The sequence below is a fragment of the Phasianus colchicus genome, chromosome 3 (assembly GCF_987193195.1).
Source record: "Phasianus colchicus chromosome 3, bPhaCol1.hap1.1, whole genome shotgun sequence".
NCBI lineage: Eukaryota > Metazoa > Chordata > Aves > Galliformes > Phasianidae > Phasianus > Phasianus colchicus.
This window is the reverse complement of record NC_143438.1, coordinates 92,730,001-92,755,948: the sequence shown is the minus strand read 5'-3', so window position 1 is coordinate 92,755,948 and position 25,948 is coordinate 92,730,001. Positions and strand designations below refer to the sequence as shown.

General features: G+C 43.9%; 1 protein-coding gene across 13 annotated transcripts in view; it reads right to left on the bottom strand.

The window, feature by feature from the left end:
• The window catches only part of ADGRB1 (adhesion G protein-coupled receptor B1), a 275,593-nt gene that overhangs the window by 188,907 nt on the left and 60,738 nt on the right, over positions 1–25,948 (bottom strand). For all 13 annotated transcript variants that reach the window (XM_090138075.1, XM_090138083.1, XM_090138073.1 and 10 more), the window contains exon 2: positions 9,217–10,138. In XM_090138075.1, the coding sequence (XP_089994201.1) occupies positions 9,217–9,964 (748 nt within the window). In that variant the 5' untranslated portion in view covers positions 9,965–10,138. The remainder of the gene's footprint in view (positions 1–9,216; positions 10,139–25,948) is intronic.

Genomic DNA, 25,948 nt, shown 5'->3' with positions numbered 1-25,948 from the left:
TATGGTTACCTGGAGACTGTCCCAGTCCCTGTGTCTTTTCTTCTTCACTGACTACCTCCTTCAGTAAGCAAGATGCCTTTCTGAGAAGCTTCTCTGCTGTTCTCTGTTTGCATTTCTTTTATTCACATTACTGATCTCAAGTCATACCACCATTCGTTGGTCTTGGCTGACCCTGATGCTTGATAGCGAGCCTTATTTCAGGCTAGCTAATAAAGTATCCCCAGATCTTAGCATCTGAACATGAGGGAGAAGAATTTAGAGAGGCTAACATAGTTGACCAACTCAACACTGCTGAGGAAAGCAGTCAGCCAAATTCAGGTAGAACATTTCTGGGTGATGGTGGAAACTTCACAAACACCTGTTCTGTAGGCTGAATCACCCTGGAAGGGCTATGGTGATACTGGGTCTGACTTACCACAATTCACCTTCAGCATCTACGGTCAATACATGTCTATACATAGAGCTCAGCTTCGTGGGGCTTGTCTCAGGTTAGAATCACTCCAAACCCAGCAGAGCACCTGCAAATGTGCTCTGACAAATGCTTAGGAAAATATGTTCACGTGTAGTATTACAAGAAGCTTACAGGAAGCATAGTAATTTAAGACAAAATGGAAAAACAAACGACAAACTAAATGAAGAAGGAAGCAGTGTTGTAAAGAAGAGAGGATATTTATGGGCAGAAATATATAATCTCTGGACGTGTTTATTGATGCTCCTTTGACAGGCTCAATTCATGCACTAAGTCAAACATCATCACATACCCCTGTAAACAGCAGGCCTGGCCCATCCGTGTTAATGCTTTGTTACTGAATATGGACAGCAGTGTCTTGTCAAGCACACATCTGCAACAGGGAATCTGGTGCAAATGTCTCCTCTGTCTAGCTCAGTAGAGATCATTAACCCACTGCTTTCAGAGAGCTTACTCTTAGTCCCAGGTTAATAGGTAACAAAAGCAGAACTGTCACCATTGTCATAGAAAAGATTGTCACTCCCTTGACATCTCCCTACATCAGGACTATTTTTCCATTAGATAGCTACATTTGCACATCATCCATGTCTCTAAGCCTGATTGTTCCTCATGGCAAGGAACACTATACACAACCACAGAACTGCTTCTTTCCCCATATGGGCTCCAGGTTGGGCCATCATGCAGGTCTCCAAGAGATAAGCTGAACTCACACCACAGTCTTTCTCATGGCACATGAATCACAGTACTCAGCAGCATCCTCCACATCCTCGATTCTCACAACAGAAGAAGTAGCAATGGGATTTTGTTCAAGATCTTATTCACACCAGTAAGTTTGGTAGAAAATAGCCAACAGACTTCAATTATGGGAAAGGGACATCAAAACTGGAAAGCAATTTCATCCGCTGGGAATAAAAATACTAAGTGCATAGGGATCACTGCATAGTGTGACTCAGTTTATTCTGGAGGAGCAATAGGCATAGAGAGGCATAGAAGAGCAATCACCCCCCATGTCTTATTTCAGTCTCCAGAAGATCCTGAAGCAGAAAATCTGTGTAGATATTATTCTGCATCAGTCTCAGGGTCTTGACAAGAGACTGGTCAGCAACAATTTGCATCCCTGTCCTTCAGTCTCCATATTCAGTGGTAGGACTGGTGAAATCAAATGAAGAAAGCATCTACGTTCTTGGCTGTTTTTCCTGCTTTCCTAGAATCACAGAAATCATTGTAGAATCATTAAGGTTGGAAAAGACCACTAAGAACATCTTGTCCAACCCATCACCACCATGTTTAATAAGAGTAATGCTGAAAGAGCACAGATGTAGCAAGAAGATGGGACAAAGCCAGGGCAGCTTGTTCAGGAGTATGGAGCTGCAGTTTTCATCCCTCCAAATCCTTTTGCTTCCTTATTGCTTCCAAATACTGGGAATATCCCAAGCCAGTAACTCTTCATTTGACTGCACAGACCACTCAAGGCCCATTGAGAGCATTCAACTTAATGAGCTGTGTGGCAATTATCTCACTATCAAAACCAGAACCAGGGAACAAAAAGGCATATATTTAAACTCAACAGATCTGCAATTCTGATGATGCACTAAAGCATGTCCCCTCTTAGCTTGTTTTTTTTTTTATCCTGCCAACATACTGAAATGTAAGATATCGATATCAGATTGCTGCCTGCAGTTAGTGCAAGGAGATGGTGTACCAAGTGGAGAGTCAGCAACTGGAAATGACATTGGCAGAGTCACACCAGGGACACACAGATGCTTAATCCTCCTTCGGTTAAAGTGTCACAGAACCACACTAAGTGATACTTGTTAAGAATCCAAAAGCAGTTTTCCAATTTATTTAGCTCAAGGTTGCTTCAGTGCTGCCTTGAAGGTTGACAGGCTCACAGGAGACAGAACCAGCACCTATAGATATCACAAGAACATAGATTATAATAGAATGGCTTGGGTTGGAAGGGACTTCAAAGATCATCTAATTCCAATCCCTCTGCCATGGGCAGGGTTTCCAGCCACTAGGTCAGGCTGCCTGGAGCCCCATCCAACTTGGCCTTGAAAACCATAGGGCATTCATAACTTTTCTGTTATGCACCTCACCACCCTCTCAGTGAAAATTTTTGCCCAGCATCTAATGTAAATCTCCCCTCTTTTATTTTTAAACCATTCCCACTTGTCCTATCACTATCTACCTGTGTAAAAACTTGATTTCCCTCCAGGAAAATATAGGAGATGGGATAAGTTGAAAAGGTGACTATGGTGCTCTGGAGAAGATACGGAATCTACTGCTCTGCCCAGCTTAGAAAGAAATTTGCTTGGAGCTCACCTGTCTGCTCTCAGAGCACTCTTAGATAAGCTCTCAACCTTTTGGAACTTCTATTCACAGCCTGCTAGCCCCAGCTTCTCCCCTCCTGAATCTGTTGTCTGCCAGACTTTTAAAGAAGCTGAACTGTGCACAAACTCTGCTAAATCCTGACTTCACATGAAGTCTTTGAGAGCTACATCTAAATACAGAAAAACAACATTTAAAAAAAGAAGAAAGAAAGAAAAAAGAAAAGAAACCACACCACTCTTTCACTGAAATGTGGGAGAAACTCAAGAGCCCTATTACCTGAGGAAGAGAATCCACCTAGTCAGATAGCTCAGCACCAATGAAACCCATGAAAGCCACCTGAAAAACTCTGTGGATCCAGTTCTCTTAGAAAGACGATGTTTCCCATTTTGCAGCCTGCTCTGATTATTTAAGTACATCAGAGGTTCAGGATAGGTGGTGAAAAGGGCCAGAAATTGCTGTGAACCCTCTCTTCTGAGCCATTAGCATCCTCAATCTCATATTCAGCAGTGAGGGCTGCGAGGTTGCATTGCAGATGTGATGATTTTGAATCTGATGTCTGTGTTTCCCTGTATTGAATTTCACCCCATATTCCCATACTAAATATTTTGGGGCAGCTGCTATGTATTCTAAATATGAGAGGATGTTAAACAATCACAAATGTTTGGGGAAAAAAAAAAAAAAAAAGCATATTTGAAAGGCTGGGCCTTTCACCAGGGCTGCTACTCATTACATCACATTACCCATAAATGTCCCCTCATAGCAATAATAGGAATAGCTGCCTGTAAAATTCCCTTGGAAATTGGATGTAAATTCCACCTTTAGTCTTTTTTCTACAACAATAGCACATTCTGATGGTAATTGCTGATGTTTCTGCATTGTGATCATGTGCACAATCTGTTGGGTTCACGATGGAAATGATCGCTTCATTTTTTCTCAGTTTTTCCCTCTGTCTCCCAAACAGATCTGAGATCTGAGTTTGCAAACCAAGTCAGGAATGCCCTTTTCCAGCACTCAAAAAGGAATTTTCCACACTAGCCTTGTCCCATTAATCACCCCAATAATCAAACACAATGGGAGCTGTACATATGGAGACATTTGGGATCCCCTGCAGCAGATAAAGGGAGGAAGGTCTCCCATTTGAAAGACAACAGACTGTTTAACTTTCTCCTCCTGGAGCTCTGAAATGCTGTCAGTTCTTGCTCATCACTACTGTAGTTTGGGCTTAAACTGGGAAGATGACAGATGAAATCCTTAATGTTTTTAAACAAGAAATGGTGGAATCACCAACCATGGAGGTTTTCAAGAAACACGGAGGTGTGGCACTGAAGGATATATTTTAATGGGCATGGTGGTGATGGGTCAAGGGTTGGACTAGATAATTTTAAAGATCTCTACCAACATAAATGATTGTATGATCCTATGATAAGATAACAACAACAACAACAAAAATTATATGGTATAAGCCAGCCTTTTGTTGCCCCATGATTCGATGGTCTTACTCTGCTCTCAAGGATGTACAGACTGGGGCAAAACAGACAACTAGCAAATACAGATGGAGAAATGAGGAGATGGAAAGCAGCACATCTTCCTTAAGTAGAATCATAGAAATTTTAAAGCTGGAAAAGACCACTAATGTAATCTATTCCAGTGGTCAACCCATCACCAAGTAAGTTCATGCTAAGAGAAAAGACACAATGAAACTGAACCCACTCAACTCCCATTGTCACTTTGTCTGCAAATCCAAAAATGAGACACTTACAAAGCCAAATTCCTTTCTCCACAAACCCAGGGGAATGGACCAGGTGGACTCTTGCTGGGAGGATAGAGCCTGTAGTGTAGGAAGATGCCAATAGAGAGGCCTGAGAACCTGCTCCTGGGCAATTACTCACAGATCTTCATCAGTCCCTAAGCTTTCATGGTCACCACAGCTGACCACAAACATGCAAAATGATTTATTGACTTCTTTCTACCCTGAGGGAGATTCAAGGGAAACAGCTGCACCAAACAACATGATTCCTGCAGCAGGGAGGAAGGCAGCTGGTTCTATCCTACGCTTCGAATGCCGATGCTATGCAGAAGCTCAGCCCTATGCTTAGGCATGAAGCAAAGCCCCAAATAACAATTAGAGGTTTGGAGGATGTGTCCACAGAGAGAGATTTATGAACCTCAGCCTACTTAATGCAGTGGAGGTTAAGAAGTAACTTGTTCATGAGTCTATAAATGCCTCTCCAAACCGTAGAGGATGGACACTAGATGTATTCTTAATCTAGCAGGCAAAGGAAGAAAAACATCTCAGGGCTGAAAAAGTGAAACATCATAAAAAATACAATGAAGCAATTGAGCATTCAAGAGGAAGGAGAGTCTGCACCTGTTGAGGGCAAAGGGAACAGAAAAGCAATGGAAAAGTTTATCACCAAAGGCAGGAAAATCCCCAGCACTTCAAACTAGTTATATCCTGATTCATTGTTGTTTTGTTTTTTTTTCTTTTGGTTGGTTGGTTGTTATTTTTGAGAACTGAACAGGTCCATTTCAATCTCAGTTTCAAGTTCTCTGCTGGAATGAATTGGCAAAATTCTCTGACTAAGACATGGAACTGATCAGCTTTGTTCATCATAAAAATCCCTCCAGCCCTGGAGCCTTCTATTTTACCATTGCACACGATTAACTTTGTTCTGCAGTCCGCATCATCAATCCCTCTGAGAGGTGGGGATGTGCAAAGCAGCAGGACCAGCACTTGATGGTTATCTCTCTGGGTTATCACAATGTGACAGCATTGCAGTGGTCTTCCAGGAACAGATTACAATGAGACAGGACTAATTAGACATCCATTAAGTACCTAACTCAGCACAGCGCTTAAGCACACATTTAACCTTCTCTCATTACAGTGTCACATCATTGTCCCATTTAAAGCTCCAGCCCTTTTTGCAGTGAAACCAGTTCACACCTGGAAGGGCCACCAGGATTTCCAGATCTTCTAGTCCTGTGTTTCAGGAAACTTGCCCATCTGCAGACTCAGAGGGCCTCTATCTCTAACCTGCACGTGAATGACTCCTAGTAATGCCAACTTTCTTTTCCAAAGAAGATTTTACCTCTAAACACTAAGACCCACAAACAATCTCTGTGTTATACCTACGCTGCCTGAATCAACTAAGAGAGTTGATGCTGCCCAAAGATCTTTTCTTCATTTAATTACATGGGCAATAATTGTCCACAAGCATTTCTATGTAACCGTGCCAAGTACGAGGGCTTCCCCAAAAATAATGCCTCCCATTTTACTGTGACAACAGAGGTGGATGCTGATGGTATGGCAGTAGAGGGTTGAACCTTCCCATCAGTATTCTGGCATGGAAATGCATATGAAGCAAAATTGAATTCCTCTGCAAGGAAAAAATGGCACTTATTGACATTCGAGAATGGTTGCTGAACATTTATGGAAACCAAACACTGGGTATCAGCACAGTGAGGTGGTGGGTGGTGCATTTCAGAAATGGCGACAGAGACACTGGGTCACCTCTGCTGGTATGAATTCTTACAAGTGCATCATATAGGCTCTTGTTCATCACTTATGAAAACGCAAAACTAATGGTGCTGCCTGTGTTAAAAAAAATGATGTTCGTAGCTGACAGTTTGCTCTATCAAAGAGTATTGTTGTGCTATTTGTAGTAGGTTGCATAAATAGCAGGCACTGCTTTCAGAGAAACCTACCTATAAATGCAATGGCCAAGGTCAGCCATAAACTCAATGCTCACTCCCTATCCACGGTTAGAAGATCTGTGACTTGTTCAATAGCAGAAATTGCATCTCCCAGCTCTGCTCTTTAGCCACCAAAGCCAATGTCCAGCCTAATTGATCTATTCTTGAACTGCTCTTGAGAATCTCCTAGTCCAACACACAGCCTGTATTCTCTGTTCTTTGTTATACAGATGTCCCAGGATGAGGAATATGCATTTTCGAAAGGAATCTCATCCCAAATACTCTGTGAGCCAAAATGCAGTTGCTTCCAAGACAGTGTCTTATTGTATCTTTTGTAAATTTGCACCCATTTGCTGGAAATATCCCAGGTACAGAATAGGCACACTGGGGAAAAATAGGCTCCATGTTTTATGGTGTTTGGGTATTTGACAATTCCATACATGCTTTGAAAATCATCAGACAAGGGTAGTGCAGTACAGACATACACCCTTGTTCTAAGACAAAAGTGTCAAGACAGGTTCCAAAACAACAAATGACTCAGGAAACAGCAGCAAAAAAATGTTGTTTAAAAAAAAAAAAAAGAAAAAGAATGTTGTAAATACAATCAGGACAACAATAACAGCAATAATCAGCAGCAGTACTCAGAAACCAGGAACCCTGTCAAAATATTCCACCCACAAAATGCTGCTCAAGAGATCGCTGGCTCTCTGTCCAAATTGGATCTCGCCTCCATCCTCCTGATCAAGCCTTTGCAAAAATCAAACCAGACACAGTGACAGACAGAGCAGCACACAGAGAGGCCAGGCGCCCTGCAAGCTTCGTTTCCATGTAGATGACATCCCACCAGCGATGATGCTAATTCTGTGCCTTCAGTATGGAGCAGCTGTGAGCAGACAGCAAAAAAATTAAAAAAAAAAATAAAAAATAAAAAATTATCTATGCTCTCTACAAATATTCAGCGCACAAAAAGGATTTGGATATATCCACCTTTGAGCCTCTTTCATATTTATTTTCTAGGGACATTCGAGCACTCAAGCTGGACTAGGAGAGATCTTTAGAAAAGCCAATATTAAGCTTGACTGCTTTGGGATTTTCTGAAAATCTTTTTTCAAATTTCACCTTTGGTTGCAATGGAAAAGGTCGCGCTGCTTGGGTTGAATGCAAAAAAAAACACCCAATTGGCACATGCGAAGGCTGATGTGTGACTTAATGGAGCTCACATCACTCCGAGGAGGCAGCCAACGTGGTGGTACTCCTCGCAAGCTGTTCACACAGGAGAAAAGGGCATTGCAAAGAAATCTGAGATTCAGGGAGTGAATACTGCGGTGTGCTCATAGCCAGAGTGAGAGGCACAGCTGAAGAACTCATTTGTGGGATTTATGGCTCGGCTGTGTGCCTCCACGTATCGATTCGCAGAGCAGTGAGAAACAAAATCTCCTCAAAATACACTGACGGAAGCACTAATACCTGATCATATCCTAATCTCTCAGCTAACTCTGGGCTGCGATCTGCAGGAAAATCACACCGCAAAGCTTGGACCCATGCCTGATAACCCCCTGCCTACTGCAAGTAAATTTAGCCTCTTTCCACCTGCAGAACTGCACAGAAATTCTCCCAATTAGGGATGACTGCAAAATCCAGGCAGGACCTGCAAAGCCCTGACCCATCTGGATGCCAGCTTTCTGAAGGTGGCAGAGGACATTCTGTTCTGAGACGTGAAGGAGGTAAAAACCCTGAGGTGTTGTTGAGGTGCAGATCTGAACTTCGAAGAATTGGAAACTGCCCTCCCTGCTGTCCATACTCCCTTTTAGCATCATGCCCCTGCTTTACATAAGCTGCCTGCTGGCAGGTGGGATGGGAGCGGAGAAGAAACACAGCAGAGCGGATATGACACAGGCACCAAAATAGCAGCTCTGCTTTATGACCATCCAGTTCCCTTCTGCTTTGCATGGCACTTACCACCCATGGAAATCACAGCGAGGAGCATTTCCCTGCTCTGAACACTGCCAAATGTCTCAGCAGCAGCAACACACCAATATCAAATCTCAGGAGCACCTCATCCATATTCTCAACCCTTTCTCATGTCCCTTCCCAATCCTTTTCACGGTCTCTGTCATACTCAACATCACAAGGAAAACAAAATACTGACAAAATACCTGAGGAATGGACCCAAGCAAAGGCACTGAATGGCCCCATGCAAGCAGTGTGGTTGAGCTTTCTTGTTGAAAACCTCCAGGAGGAAAATAAAGCTGTGAATCTGAGAACAAAACAAGCATGCCTGCTGCTGCCACTCACCCAAACCTAACTTGGAAATCAGGTTTTCTCCATGAATTTAAATGGTCCACAGGGCTGCTGCGTGTTGTCCACCTTGGAAGGTCACTCGGATTCTGCCTCTTCTAGGACATTTCTAACTGCACTGGGGATCTGCTTGGCCTCAGATTACATTTATCCTTCTCCACTCTGAGGATGCAGAAGTAAAACACTTCTCTCGAGGAATGAGCCCTGAGAAGGAATGGAATTATCTGGGGCACATTTAGGGTTAACTGCTCATGAAGAGCCACCTTATGATCTGCTAGATCTTCCTAGAAACTAGCAAAGGAGTTTTCCATACCAGGTATCTACAGGACCAAATAGACACATGGTAGAAACAGTGTGAGATACAGAAGGGAGAACCCAACCAACCTATCCTCCCCAACCACCCCCATCTGCCCTTCACTCACCCAGGAACTCCACTCCACTGCTGTCCTTGGGGCTGCTCAGGCAATTCTCTAAGTAAATCCCATCCTTATAACAATCTTCCTTCTTCTTTGGGAACCCCAGGATCTCGCTGGCTTGATCTAGGACCTCCCCTCCTGAGCAAGAGCACGGAGTCTGCATAATGCCACATGGGTGGGAGCTGCTGCTGATGGCCAAGCACGCATCCAGCCACTTGCAGAGCATCTGGCATGCAGCTTTGCTAGGATTCCTGTTGCCCACCACGAGGTATTCCACCGAGAAGTCTCTCTCCTGAGCCTTGATGGGTTTCCACCGCACCGGTCCGTTCTCTACTCCTGGAGGCGCAGTCTGTTTCATCTGGAGGAACTGTTTGTTAGACTGGAGAAAAGCATAGCGGGTGGACCCATCACAGAGCTTCAACACATCGTCAAAGCTCTCCATGCCCAGGTAGGTACGGGTGGATTCCAGGAAGGAGTCAAATTGGTAGGTGCGGATGTGCTGGTGGTCACATATGCCGGTAGGTTTGAGGATCTTCATGTACAAGGTGTATCTCCGAGGGTCAGGGTTCTGGATAATCCAAGAGCAGAGTGAGGAGTTCAATGGGAAGACGGCAAAGGAGGAGAAATATCCAAAGAATTTCCCCTGGACCAAAGTGGTGCAGGGAGTTTGTGCCAGGTCCAGAGCGACCACGGTCCACACAAAGTAGAGTGGCGATACCAAAAGCAGGTTCAGGGCAGATCCAATGCTCCTCATCCTAGGTCTCTGGTCCTCTGGAACTCAAAGTAAATGTCAAGCAGGTGCCAGATCCTGGACATAACAGGGACCAGCTTAGAGGAAAAGTGAGAGTTTTAAGTGGCTCTGGATCAGAAATCAAGCCAATCCTCCCATGTCTGGATTTGAGCTCCCTCCTGTGGCCATCAACAACACCTGGAAAAAAAAGAAAAAAAAGAAAAAAAGGGAAGGAAGGAAAGGAGGAGGGGAGAGAAAAAGAAGAGATTTGGGATTTGTTCTTGATTTTTTTATTAACCCTTTGCAAGGTCGACAATCCAGGCAGCATCCCCTATCCCAGTGCTGGTGGAGATTCAGCCCCATGCCACCATGAGGTTTGGAGATGTCCCCATCTGTTAGATGTCCCAGCCTGATGTGTCTCCATGTCAGGACAGTGTGACCCATAGGGGAGGACAACACAACTTTTCTAGTTCTCCCCTTTTCTAGTTCCCTCTGCCTATGCATTGCCTGTGCTGAGCTGAGAAAAGCCTTTGCAGTGGTTTCTAACCCTCTCCCCAAAGAAAGGAGGTGAGGACTGGGAGCCATGCACTCAGCATAGGAGAGATGAAGGGGTTTGGAGATGGATTTCAGCTCTTTACATAAAAGGCAGTCACCCTGGCTTGCACCCACCCCTGTGTGAAGGTTTCCTCTACTAAACTCAGCCTGTTTCGATGGTCTTAAAACAAACCCACAAGGCAAGCACTCAGGTCCTCTACATAAGTGTAAACAACCCAGCTTCTCAGCAACTAACATTGGGATGCAACCCAAAAATAACTCAGGCCCTCTGAGATGTCCATCTTATTGATCAAAGACCAAACTGGTACGGTCAGGAAAGAATTAGGGTGAAAGATGTGCTCAGGATGTGAAAAAGGGCATTGTGTACAAGGGGGCATGCAGATATATACCATCTCCCATCATAGCCAGCAGTTCTGATCCTCTTTACATCCCCAACATGTCCACATCGCCACCCACAGCCCTACCCTCTCCCACCTTGTTCCTGGGTTCCCTGATTATATATACCAAAGTTTTATCTCTGCATTGATTCTCTTCTGTAAAAGCTTTTTTTTTTTTTTTTTTTTTTCCTGGAGAGGAAAGGGTTAGATAACTGTAAAGTCAGTTCCACTCTTTGCAAAAAGGGCTTCAGCTGAGCTTCAAATCACTGCAGCCTCTGCCAGCAGATTCCTGAGTGTCTTTTAGACCTGACACTAATCAACGTGGAGTTCAAATGCGTTTGCACTTAAATTTTTAAGAAGTCACATCCTTGCTCCCATCAGTGCTTTGCAGCCTGCAGAAGTCTGCAGTGCACATCTACCCGTGCCAGCCTTGGGGGCTGGATTTCAGGAACAGCAGCTCGGTGGATGTGCAAAGTAGCTCATGGTTGCAAGGAAAACCACAGGCATCAAGCAAACATCCTATAAATTTCCAGAAAGGTCATCATGATTAGCAGGAGGGGTTGCCTGCAGATGACTGTGGATGCCTTAAATATCAGCTTTGGTGAGCAAAGCATGCTTGCCTAGTGAAAAGTAACAAAGATGAGGGGACCCTTTTCTTCTTTGCTCCTTTGCTTTAGGGCAATTCCTGAGCATTTAATGCTGTTTGGTAGTGGGTGCATAGCTTAAGTCTATCTGACCTTCACACCCATGAGCCAGCCAGAATCGTTCTAACCTCTGGTCCAGCTCATGAAGAAACCTGCAGGAGCCAGTATGTGCCTCCATAGCAACAAGATGATAAGACAGGGCTGAGTGCTGATGGCTTGTGCCAAAATCCAGTCCCTGATGGTGACTTCAGCATGTGGGATTCATCCTGCCTTCCATTAACTCAATTTTTCTTATGCCAGCCACAACTCTGTTAGTGAAGACACAGAAAGCATAAAATGCACCCTCCTCTTGCCCCTTTTTGGGAAAAATACTGTAAAAGTCAACAAACTTTAACTAAACAGACCCGTTAATGGGACACTGTGTTACGGTTGTTAGGCCTCAGAATTTATTTCCCCTGAATACAGCCCCATCTGGAAGATTTCACCATAAGGAACATAAACATATTTTTTCTCCATCAGTTGACTCTTACTGAAGTAGGGATCTTTTCTTAAAGCAGAAGAAGTGAGTAAGCAACCCTTCCCCTCCATGCCCATATCTCTGGCTCAATACACATGGGGAATAAGTGATAGGCAGTGGTTTGGATGCTGCATTTTAGCAAAGAGATCAATCTTCTATGCTTTAATCGTGAAAAATCCCAGCAGGGACGTACAAAAGTGTCTGTAGTCTCCATCTGAGGAGTTGATTTGAATAGCATGAAAGACAGGTTATCCCAACTGCTGAAGATCACAGGTCAATGGCACATTGGTCAACTGGCCTATAATCCCATGGTAGTTGACACAGGTAGTATTTAATTAGCTTGGATCTCTCTTAGAGAGAGATCCATGCCTTGTCCCATTCCTTAGCTCCAGCCTGTACAACATGTCAACCATATTCCAGTGAGAGAAGAGTCTGGCAGAGACTTTGCGGGAGAAAGGCTTGAGGACAGCAGGTTACTGTGAAATATCATGGACCATCCCTTGCCTGTATTTCACAAGGACAAACCAAAGGGCAAAAATACGTGAAAGACAACTTTTCATTCCAAACAGCCATAGAAGGAGGTCCCAAAGACCCTGCCTTCTTGATTTCATTGTGTATGTATTAGAGATGGTCAAATGAAGGGTTCAAAATGGTCCATGCACCTTCACATCATAGCCAGCAACCAGAGTAGTCTTTTTGTACTTCCTCTTGCTGAGCATTCACCACCCTACCTTGGCACACACTGAACCAAGCACAGTCAGAAATACAGCACCACATAGGTTTTTGAAACTTAAACAAACCCAGGCAAAGACAGTATTTTACATAGGACCTGGGCTGCTCAAGGGATCTTCACTGGTCACTGGAAATTTTTTGCCAGTCTCGATGAGCTGTTTTGGTGGTGCCCCTCAGATTCCCACAGCAATGGTGAATCTGGAGCTAAGGCTGCAGATTCCCTCCACTCTCACATCCCTTTCTTTCTGCACACATCTGTGTGCCATATCTGGCCTGGAGAGATCACCCAGAGAGGCTGTGGATCTTCAAAAGCCATCTGGACATGGTCCTGGGCTGAAGGTATCCCTGTTTGAACAGGGGTTGGACCCCATAGACCCAGAGATTCCAACCTCAGCCATTCTGTGATCCCGTTACTGTATGGGATGAGTGTGAGCAGGAAGGCACTGGGACTTGCCCTGATTCTGCTTACACCTCCTTTTCTTGCCATCCTGCATAGTCCTTATAACAATTCACTCCATCCCATCAAGACCAGGTTGTCCAAGGAAGCTGTGGATACCCCATCCCTGGAAGCATTCAAGGCCAGGCTGGATGTGGCTTTGGGCAGCTTGGTCTGGTGGCTGGCAACCCTGAACATAGCAGGGGGGTTGAAACTGGATGATCTTTGAGGTCCTTTTCAACCCAGGCCATTCTATGATTCTATGGTGATTCTATGACATCACAGATAAAGATCTTCACGTTGCCATGCCCAGCTTTTCAGCTGTGCCCCAGCACAGTGATCTCAGCTCTGCGCAGGCAGGAGAAGACTATCAAGCAAATGAAATCTGAAGTGCTTTCAGGCTCTGTGAGTTGCCCAGTGGGGTAACAGCTACCTTTCTCAGTGTTGCTGGTGACAGGGGACTTTCAGTGCAGTAGTCTGGGTTTGGCCAATGGAGGGCACTGTTAGACATGCACACAAATAACACACACACACACACACTCACTCTCCATGTAAAAAAATAAAATAAAATAAAAAATGGGAAAAATAGCAAAACAGTGACTGCAGAGAAGGCATTCTTCTCCACCACTGCCCATAGAACCTCTCCAAACACCCTGATCAGCCATATCCCAACTACTGTCTCTCTGCCCATGTGCTCATATGTGCTCTCGTCCAAGATTTGCCTCCCTCTGTTTTTCTCTCTCCTGACCTTGCTACACAATGCTGACATCCCAGCAGGGTGAAAGCTACTGTCATCAAGCTAATCCTCCGTTCCTGGGGCTTCCCATAAAAAAAAATCCCTCGATATCAAACAAAATATCCCTTTTGCCAGAGGCAGAAAGCTGGCTGGCCCTGCAAAGCTCAGTCCCTTGTTACTGTGAGAAAACATGGGATATGAATACGCTCTGTCCTTACTCACTGCTAACAGAAGAAGAAAAAAAAAAAAATGCTGCAACCACTTGGAATTTTTCTTCTTGCTACCAAGGCAAATGAGCAAAGCACGGTGGAAGTGCCTGGAGAAATAATGCAGCATCTGTCACCCTGACAGTGCACGGAGAAGTCAAGGAGGGCTCAGCCCCAACTGCTCTTCCCAGCACCTAGAGAGGGATGGGGCATGGAGCATCCTCTCTTCTAGTGCTTAGAATCATACTTCTTGCTTATTATTAATGATCTGTTTTCCTTTTCTTCTGTCTTGGACAAGGAGTTCCTTTACTCTCACCTTTTCCAAAAAGAGTTTACCTATGAAGACTTTTTGGCAAAGCAGAAAGCAGCACCTAAAGAAGGGAAAAAGATGGTTTGGTGGGCATTTCAGAGAAATCCCTTATATCTCAATCTGCCCCTCCAGAGGCATTTCGGGGACACATCATGAAAAGGATGCTAAACCAACACAATTCCCTTGTGGAAGGAACTTCTGCAGCTTCATGGGTCAGGATCTGACCCAAATCCTGAGAGCTAGACATGGACAAAACCCTTCTGGGAAGCAGGCAAGGGTCAGATCAACAGAAATCCAGCCCTGTTTCTCTGCTGCTGTTTTGTACTTCTGCAGAGATCTCTAATGACCTAGTACATTTGCTATGCCACTGCAGAGACCAACATAGTGCCCTCTGCCTCTATCCATCCCAGTCTCCTGAGTGTAGATTCTCATCTCCCAGCTCTACTAATAAATCATGCTTGTGCATCCTTCATCCCAGTTACCCCCATATCCTCTTGGAAAGTTGCACACTTTGGAAGTAGACTCCAGGAGATGTGGGACAGCCTGCAGGAACAGTGTGAGTAGGGTGGAAAATGTTTGATGCCATAATCGGGAATTGCTTGTGGGGACATCCTGGTATTGTATTAACAACCCTGAAAATAGAACTGCCTTCTTCAGAGCACGCTAACTAAAGAAGGATCAATGGTTAAAACTCTCACGCAGAGATGAAAAAGAATCAGGCCCAGCTCCTAGCTCTGCTTCTTTGTTTTTCTTTTTCAGTGAATGGGATCAAGAGACACCTGAGCAACAAGATAGGACCCTAAAATCTCAGACCCTGAAACACATTTCTGTAGTGAAAAACTGGCAGACAAAGAGGGACAGATGTTCTCCATCTGCTTCCAGATGTGGCTGCCCAAGGGAATAGAGCCCAAGGCTCTGCAGCACCTTCTGTTGGTCCAACGCAGCCTCAGACAGCTGTCGTGTGTGCATTTGGCATCTTTTAAACATCACCTCAGCTGGAGCTGCAGCTGTTTGTCCTCAGCATTCCTCAAATAGAGTGTAATATTATTGGCATAGCCTGATGGGAATATAAATCAAGACTTGGAATTTCCCAAAGATCCCATGGTGTAGGGATGGGTTGGATGCCAATGCATAGCAAGGTCAAGGAGTCTATGGGGTTCTTGACAGGAGGTATCTGTTGCAGATCATCAGAACAACATATCTAATTTTCCATTAGAAGAGCAGGATTATACCCTGTGCTAAGACACAGTAGATTTAGAATAGTGGCTGTGCTACACAGCTCCTGGACATTTCCTCACTCCCAAGGAAAGCACAGCTCTCCTGATCCCAATGAGATGTGCAGTTCCTCCATGCCAGCATCACTCTCACTCCTTGTCTTCCCCAGCTTCTCTTCATCACCATCAGTGGTATCTCCCATACAGTAGCATACTGCTAGACACCCCCAAGATTATTCTCACAAATTCTATAAATCTCCTCCTGCCTTATTTCTTCCCATAAATACTTCACAACCAGCCCTTTGAGGCATTTTTTCCCTCCGTTTCTCAGTATGAAAGTTACACAAGAGGTCATCTGAGGGCAAGGTCATCATCTTGAGTGGCAGAAAGCAGGCAGGAGCCACACCATTTCCCCCTCCATTCATTTGTGCTGGGAACTGCAATATGATTGATTGGAAAGCCAGCAGGAGGATAAAAGCATTGTCATTAGCTGGGGAGCTAAATGGGAGCCCCCGGGGTTTGGGACTGGTTAGAGGGGTCTGGATGTGCAGGATGAAACTCGTGTCCCTATAGCTAAACTACCTCCTAAAGCAGAGCAGCTTTGCCACAGTGCCTAATGCTGTCTCCTGAGCTGTGCCTGTTGGGGTGGTACTTGTTGGCTGGGGTCTAAACCATGCCAGGGACTGTCTTGAGATGTGCAAGTGACCATGGGCCACTGCTTGTTGTCTTGTGGTGTTAGGTGCAGAGACAGCCAAAGATTCACACTTAAAAAAAAGCAGGGTAAAGAAAAAACTATTGCCTTGGACAGACCACCTAGAGCTCAGTTCCTGTTTGGCCTATGGACTTCTCTGGACTGAAAACCCACTGGTTTGTGTGATCATCACCTACTCCGTAGCAGCTTGAAGAAAGGACAGGAATCATAGAATCATAGAATGGCTTGGGTTGGAAGATCCCAGCCCATAATACACCATTTTAAATGAGCTCTCCTGCTAACTTCTAGGGCATTGTTCTCTCTCTCCATGTCCATGCCTCAGTTTCCCCATCTAGCAATGTTGACACTACCCCAATGATGGTGATAGATTCTCCAGGCAGCATCTGGATAGAGAAGGAAAGTCTACATAAGGACTCAATTTTCTACAGTAATTATGCCTGTACACCATGCTCAGCTTTTTGAATGCTGCAGTCTCAGCGGTTAAAAGTGGACTGAGAATGTTTTCCCTTCTGACACCAGGAATTCAGCTCATAATTTTAGGCATTCAGTTTCCTATGCCCATTGAGGATGTCTATTTAAAGTGCAAGCAGAAATACCATGAGATGGTGTTGCTCAGATTTGCAGTTTTCCTGCATGTTTCAGCAGGAAGAATATGGGGCCTAGGCACGTGTCAGAGCATACCACCAAAAATACTGATTATTTGAGGAAACTAAAGTCATATCTGTCCCTTGCCTCACCTTCCCCCGTCTTATATTTAGCAGAGAACTTTAAATGGTTCTACATACAAATGATTTCAGTTTATCCTATATTGTCCGAAAGAAGGGGTTCTAAAGTCCTCTGGTAAGATTCTAGAGAGGGAGAACAGGAATGTCCCAAAGTTATAAATAATGTAGAATTGTCCAACCCAGAGAAGGTGAGTGTGGGATATTTCTTCCCAGTTGTTCACAGCCCCTTAACGTGGAAAGAATCAGGAATGTACCTGATGTCTCAGAAGTTTTGGATCCAGCTATGACCTTGAAGCAGTTGGAGTTTGCAACTTGAACTTATAAAAGAAAATAATGATAAATATGTGCATTTCTAGAGCAACTTCTCTTCAGGGTCCCCAAGGGACAGGGGGAGCAGGAGTGCATTAAGCCTCGTGACGCAGAAAAGCCATCCTTACTGACCCCAAAGACTGAACACAAACAAAAGGAAGTACTTTTTCACACAGCTTGTAATTCAATTGGGGAACTCATTGCCACAGGATGCTGTGGAGGCTAAAGGTATAAAAGAGTGCCAAAACGGATTAGAGAATTTGTGGAGGACAAGTCCATCAGTCACTGTTAGACATGATGGTCTGAATGCAACTAACAGTCCCAGAAGTGTCTGTTCTTCTTCCTAGCAGTTGAGAAGGTAAAGCTGGGGGAAAAGCCTCCTTCAGTCTTATCTTGTGCATCCAGATAGAATTGTATGGGCCTTTCCACCTTCCCAAAATATCCATTCTTGTTTTTATGATAGGGAGGTGCAGGGTTATTAGCAACCACAAGGTGTATGTCTTCTCTACTAAATAAATACTGGCCAGAGCTTAATACCAAATGGAGTGTCACAAGTCCCACTGAGGAAGAAAACACTCGAATTGACTTCATCCGTGTTGCCTGTCCAATCCCTGGCCCTATGCTATGCCCTGCATTGTGCCATTGCACTGCTTGGGAGAGAGATGGTTGGGAGGGCATTCTGCCATGATCCAAACCCAAGGAAATAACATGGAGCTGCATCAGGGGAGGGTCAGGTTAAGTATTACGAAAAGGTTCTTCACCAGATGCTGGTGAGCATGAAACAGGCTCCCCAGGTCACAGTCCCAAGCTGCCATAGTTCAAGGACAATGCTCTCAGAAAACTGTTTGAATTCTGGGTGGTCCTTTGTGGAGCCAGGATCTGGACTCAATGATGCTTGTGGGTACCTTCCAACTCAGCATAAACCATGATTCCATGAAACCCCTCTGGAGCATAATACCCATAGCCATGCTTGAGCTAACTATTGAGCCTTTTAAGATCCACTACCACAAATCCTAAGAAGCTCGTATGCACAGAGACAGGCAAAGGGATGCAATCATAGCACAGTTACCAGAGTATTCCTTGCATCTCATCTATCAGCCTCACAAGCAGCACAGGATTTACATAAATGAACCAGATGTATGTTTTTCCCATTTTTAGTCTTTCTCTCCAGGAGCCCTTTAGCAAAGTGAGATGAGAGGAAGGATTGCTTCGTGGTGAGGGGCAAGTACAGCAGATATTGGGAGGCACTTCCCAATAAATTCGAGTTTTGTTTAATCACAGGAGATGCTGGAGGATATTACGGAGTGATTTGTGCTGGTTTGGGGCTGGTGTTAGCTGTCTGCGTGCCACCTTGATGAAGATGAAGGATTGGAGGAGGATGGTTTATATTCATTTTGAGAAGGGCTCAGGTGGTGTTTCATCACAGATGACAGCAGAGCCTGTGATTTTCATGTGCTCATTCATTTTGTATGGGTTTTCCTCCCTGGTCGGGGACACAGGCAGATAGTGCTGGAGTGAGGAGCTGGAGGGGAGTTGGTGGTTTACTGCAAACTGACAGGGCTTAGATATAGTTTTCTACCCAAGACACTGTTAAAACAGACCTCAACAGCAAAGCCACATTCAGGCATTTCTTCTGCTTCTAGTTTCCCCCAGAGATTTTGAGACTGTTCCTCCTGCTTCCAGCCCTGCACCTGTTTAGAGAAACCTCAGCATGCAACGAGCCAGGTGTTCCCTGGCAGCCCTGCAATGACAAACCCATGTGTGCAGACCAGGAATCAGCCTCAGTAAGCTAGGAACTGCAGAAAAGAAAAGCAGTCCTTCCAGGAATGTGCCAGGAGGTGTGGATCTCTGCCTTTTTTTGCTTCAAAAGTAGGTTGGCAAGTGGGGCAAGGTGGACATCTTCAGTCTCCGTGACACTACCAAGAAGGTATGCCGTATCTCAGCATTCTGTGATGGGCTGAAATCCAGATCGGGTTGGTGGTGAGTGAAAGCCCCCACCTCGTGCGAGACACAATGAGCAGATGGCCCTTCTTTTGTTCCTAAAGAACAGGAATTCACATGTCAACTAAATGCTAATTTGCCCTTTTGCTGTCTGTCTCCACGGGCTACGTCTACGCTACCGAACTAAACAGAGAGCAGGGACTGTTCTCCGGCTCTGGAGCCAAACATGGCACAGCTTGGAGCCACACACCTCAGCTCTCCTCTGCAAAACAGGCTGGCTTCATCCCACAGGCCTGCAGGAGACAGTCCCTTGGCTCAGCCATCTTCCAGACTGTGTCCTGGCACCGTCTTGAGCCAAAATTGCACCAGGGAGCATGCAATAAATTAAATGGTCCAGACAACCACGGGACTTCATTTGTGCTTGCACTTAATCCCTTACTTATTAACAAGGAGAGGCATAACCTCAGAGGGAGGGAGTGAATCGACATGGAAAAATTCCTTCTGAGAAAGAGTGGTGGTGCATTGGAACAGGATGATCAGAGAAGTGGTGGAGTCACTGTCCCTGGAGGTGTTCAGGAACTGTGGAGATGTGGCACTGAAGGACTTGGTTTAGTGAACATGGTATTGATGGGTTGCTGGTTGGACTAATTGATCTTAGAGGTCTTTTCTAACCTTAATGATTCTATGGTTCTGTTCTGTGACATGAATGGCAAAAAGTTTGTCCTCTTGTTTCGCTAGAAGAGCAGAGGGTGGTAGAGATCTCTCTGTGGAGAGCAAATCCAGGTATCACTGTTGTTGGTTTGGATTGATCTGTGGTGGAGAGCAGCACTATGGTAAGCCAGCCACCTTCACCTGTGGTCTGAACGAAGTCCTTGGCACAGGTTGCCCAGAGATGCGGTGGACGTCCCATCCCTGGAGACATTCAAGGTCAGGCTGGACAGGGCTCTGAGCAATCTGATCTAGCTGTAGGTGTCTCTGTTCATTGCAGGGGACTTGGACTAGATGACCTTTAGTGGTCTCTTCCAACTCAAATGATTCTGTGATTCTGTGATCTTCACATGGCTTCCAAGCAAGACAGATTTTTTCCTGGACTTTGCACCATGCCAGCAACCCATGGATCATGATTTCCACCCTTCATCAGGTCTTTCAAAAAGCCATAAGCTCCTTTTGGCCAGCTCTTCTTCTGGAGATACGATTTCACTGCACTGATTTTGAAAAGTCCCTTGTTAGGAGCCCAAGAGATGAATCAGGTACACTAATATGAAGCTTACCAACCTCTTCTCCCTCACTCCCTCTCCAAACGCTGGAAGTCAACGAGGGTGTTTGTCTCTGCCTCATCCAAATATGAAAATAAATTGGGAACTTTGTCTCCTCATGGAGGGACAGTGAACACTGCCAGCCCATCCTGGCTGATTAGAACGTTCTCTTCATCACTCAACCTGACCCCAGCGACACAACATGGGAAAGCATCAATTCAGCTCCTCCTTTTTGTCATAGAATTTCACATAGGGCTGGTAAGCAACAGTAGGATGGGTTGACCCTGGCTAGGCAAGCGGAAGCATAATGTTTGATGTTGATATTTTTCATGAGAACTGGACTGCAGCTTTTTCTCTTCCCTTCTCCCCCTTTCACTTGTCCTTTGCCTTTGGAAAGTGCAACAGCAAGGAGATGAATTGCATGATTGTGTGATCCTCTTTTCCCCAGCATGCTGCACCAACAGCAGGGCTGGGGGATGGAAAAGGAGCCCAGCTGCTTCTTGTGGGCTGTTCTCTCTCCACCCACCAGACACTTTAAATCAGACGCAAATTAACACCAACTCCTGGCATCCTTTATTAATCGGATTGGCTCAGTCTTAGTTTGCTTTGCTTTTATCTTCTATTTTAATATTATTATATTTTTTCCAATTCTGTCCTCCTGAATAACATACCTAACAATAACAATGCACTGGAGAGTGGAGATGGCTCTTAAGCTATTCCAGGTAGTGCTCATCTTTCTTTTCTCAAGGTCTAAATTGAGCACTATCCCTTCAACATCTCATTCTTCTGCAGTATTTTCCATCCATACTGTTATCTTATTATCCTTCAAGAGAATCTCCATGCATGCACTCACATACATACTGAAATGCAGCCATATAAAGGATAGCCATCTTTGGCACGTTCCTAGATCCATTATTTGTCCTTGGAGGTCCAACAAGAAAGTATCACAGAAACACAGAATGGCCTGGGTTGAAAAGGACCACAATGATCATCTAGTTTCAACCCCCCTGCCATAGGCAGGGTCACCAACCACTAGACCAGGCTGCCCAGAGCCACATCCAGCCTGGCTTTGAATGCCTCCTAAGAAAGGGTTTCCAAAATCAGAACCTTCAGGAGCAAAGATAAAAAGAATTGTAAGCACTCATTAATCTTATCCACTGCTCCCACCTTAGACAGACAGGAATACTGGAGAGCATATCCTTCAAAGTCTTCTATCTACTCAGTTTTCCCAGTTTAGCAAATCCTCTGGGTTTTTTGAGCCATGCCCCTCTTACACCTCTAGTTTGTCAATTGTCTGCCAGAGGAAAAGATGCGAGGAGTGACTGGTGACCTTCTTGCTGGAAGGACCATACCTAGATAGGGAATCAACTGACTCCTCTCTGCTATCTGTGTGGCCATGTTTGCTAAGACAATCTAACATGCACCACTCAGCAACTGTCAAACCTTTTGTGGATTTCCGTCTCTGCAATATTCGTTTCTTAGCAACTCTGTTTGCTTTTAAGAAAAACAAAATGTCTCTGCCTGTGGCATGCTATTTTGAGCAGAAACTGCACTGTTTCAGGTCCATGCTAGTCAGAGGGACCCTGGTGAAAATGGTCCTGTCCACCCACTCACTCCTAACAGCACTGGGTGAAATTCTTTCTTGTTCTCTTGCCATTTTACCTGCTGCTGGGAAAGCATAGCAATAGTGGACATGGATTGTGGTAAACATTTAATGCTGTTGCATTGTTCTACAGTCCTTGCCATTCTGGGAATCATGCAGCCTGTTGTGTAACTCAGGTAATAAATGTGCGAGCCAGCAGGAAATTTTACAGCATATTTTACAACAAAGTTTCTTCAAGAAAATGGAGTTATATGAACCTTGTGAGCTTAATTGGAAATGTATGATCTATGAAATTTTGTCAGCATACAGCTCTGTGAGAACTTTTCCTAGGACGTCCAGCTTAAGAGAATGGCCACTGAATTTGGAGGTCCAACTACAGATCATTGTAACCTCCCTAACAAGCTCAGCAACAACAGTTTATACCACTAAGAAAAAATGAAAAGCAGGAATACAACATGAGGCCAAATGTGTTGTTGCAAGATAGTAAGCATCAATTTAATTTCCATCAAAATGTTACAAAGCTAGCTTCAGCCCAATGGAAACTGGAAACTGGAATGACTGGTTGTCTTTGCTCACAGTCCCACAGTAAATTTTTGTCCTCCAGTTGGCAGCATGGGCAAGGAGACAAATGCTCATATAAAACGACATTAACACTTCTCAAAGTTATGATTTAGGAATTCTGATTGATTTGAAACTCATATTAAAAAAAAACAAAAAACATCCTATCAAATATATTTAAAAAAAAAAACATAGTAGGAATGATGCTTCATTTTTCAGATTCAGAAAGAATTAGGGTAAAATGAGAGTCCAGAAAAGCAAATGGGAGAAGTGTCCTAGCCCTCTGGTAAGGACAGACAGCATGATGGAAAGGAAGACTCCAAAAATATCAGCAAGCTGGTTAAAAAATAACAAAAAACTTAAAAGTCAACTTATTACCTCCAGAGTTAATATGTTGAGGCCAGAATGTCTCAAGAAAAGGCCTGTGATATTTGGTTGGATGTGGAGACTGAACTCCAGCAGTGTGGGAACCTACTTGTATAGTTAGCAGCTATTTTCTTAGGAAAGAAGAACCATCTGACTAATTATAAATCCAAAGTTATTCACTGAATCCAAGAAGCCTCACTGACGTCAGCGGGGCCAGGAATCCATCTCTTTATTCCTGTGTTCAATGCCTATATATTGTTTTCATGCAGCTGTAAAGATCTCTTTTCTGCATCTTCTTGATTTTTCTCTTGCCCATTCATCCTGATTCATCCTCCTCTGCTTGGAGCTCCTTGAATATCCTATAAGAAGCCCACACACTCAGACACATTCTTGTCCAAGCCTACATTGCAGTATATTTGTCCAACTAATTTTTACTGAAATGAAGTTCCTGCTTTGCACAATTGCCAAGAGCAATTGTTTTGGTGAATCATAAATACTGCAGAAAGGAAATGTTTGTTCAGGTTGTTTGTTTCTGCCTTTGGCAGATTAAGCCATAACAGTACACACATCCCTCAAGAAGCTAAGATTTTAATTTGGAGAATAAACTACAGTGACAATGTCAATTCAGCGAGAGACCTCTACATTTTGTCCTGAGTAAAGCCCACACATCTGCAAGCCTGACTGCTAATGAGATCAGGAATGATTGCTTCAATCTCAGACTCTTTGGCATTGGTTTGTTAAGGCAGCTGAAGAATTGTATAGATCAAAGAATGTTGGCTCCATTAAGCAGTGACCAGATTTTGCCAAACATATCCTGGTCTCAGACATAGGATTTGAATTTTGGGTGGTCATATGTGCAGCCAGGAGTTGGACTCGATGATCCCTATGGGTTTCATCCAACTTGAGATATTCTATAATTCTGTGATCTTGGAAGGGAATTTTGTTTGGAGCATCAAAATCTCCAAACTCATCTCTCTCTGAGAGAAAGTCTAATAGTCACATCTGACAAAAGGCAGATGGCTTTGACATGCACTCTGGGAGGTGAATTTGCAGCATGCAAGTGACCTTGTCTCTTTCAGGGATCACCTTCCACGTGCTGTTGTTGGTGGAGCAGATGTGTTTGCCTTCCTACCTCCTCACTTAGGGTCCTCACTACAACTGCAGGACAGTTTTACCAGGCTAAGGAATATCCCAGGGGAGAATCCCAGGGATGTCTTTCTTGGTGAAGAGAAGGCTCTTCCTCAAGAAGGGGAGAATTAATTGCTGTCTTCCTGTACTAGAAGGGAGTTAGAAGCAGGAGGGAGATTGACTTTTTACATGGTCTGATACTGACAGGACAAGGGGAAAATAGCTTTAAACCAAAAGAGGAGAAATTTAGGTTAAATGTTAGGAAGAATTTTTTTACTCAGAGGATGGTAAGGCACTTGAACAGGTTGGCCAAATAAGTTGTAGATGCCCCATCTCTGAAGGTGTTCAAGGCCAGGTAGGATGGGGCCCTGGGCAGCCTGACCCCTGGCAACCCTGCCTATGGCAGGGAGGTTGGAACTAAATGACCTTTAAGATCTCTTCCAACCTAAGCCATTCTATGATTCTATAATTCAGAGAGATCTTGGGTCCAGAAAGAGAAGATAGATGGTGCCAGTATAACCTATAGGTTAAGCTAGAATATAGAAAGAAGTCTTCTAAAATCTGTGCATTGTATCTGATGCCTATTTAAGAAAATGCTTATAGGACCATCTGGAAGATACCTATAAAACATTAGCTCGAACTATCCTTAGATTAGACATCTATGCTGAGGTACAAATCTGAATCAGCCACTCTAGGTTCCTGGGGCTGTCCACAGAAAGAAAAAAAAAAGTATCAGCAGCAGGGCAAGGTTTCAGAAAAACCACTGTAATCCAAAGATCTTGATGCTTCACTTTGTCCTGCACCAGCAGACAAGATTCCATAGGCATATATGTGACTCAGTACTATCCTTATGCCTTTGGCAGAAGTTTTCATTAATAGCACTGTTCAGTGAGGACATTTCATGGGAATACAGAAGCTGGACCTCAAAGTAAAGATCCAGATGCCAAACCATGTGCTGAAAATATTGTTGAGCTGGAATCCTTTATAAGTGCTTTCTCTAGATCTCTTCCCTACCAGTGGAAGACCACTATCTTCTTAAGTAGATCCCAATTAAAAAGCCCTCTAAGCTGTACTTTAATACAAATAATGCATAATGATAACACTGTCATATTTCATAATATGATGACTGTAACTCCACTCTTGTTAAAGAGCAATTGCAGTGTAATTATGATAAGTATGTTCTCTGACACACTTTAATACCACAAATACAAATGTAATACAATTATACTCCATTACAATATATATTATTATTGCAATATAATTGTCTGATAATATAATAATATAATTGATAATTATAGGACATACTACATGTAGTAATATTTTACACATACGTGCACACATATGCACACATCCTCATGTCTTGCAAAATAAGTGACTGATGTGTTCAGAGTATTGCTGAGAATAAATACTGTAAATAACATTGCAGTGGTATATATTCAATTAAGGAGGCAAGAGAATATAAAGGAGCTAAGAAACAATTCATTCATGCTGTTAATGTTCTTATTATATCAACAGAAATAATTATTGATTGAGCAGAAAAAAAAGCGTAGTGTAATTATATTTTAATTGCAATGTAATTCCACTGTAATTACACTTTTTTTTTTTCTATTATTTGGCTTGGCCAATAGCAATGAGATTAGGGAGACACTGTTCTCATAATTTGAAAAGATTATATCATTGTGT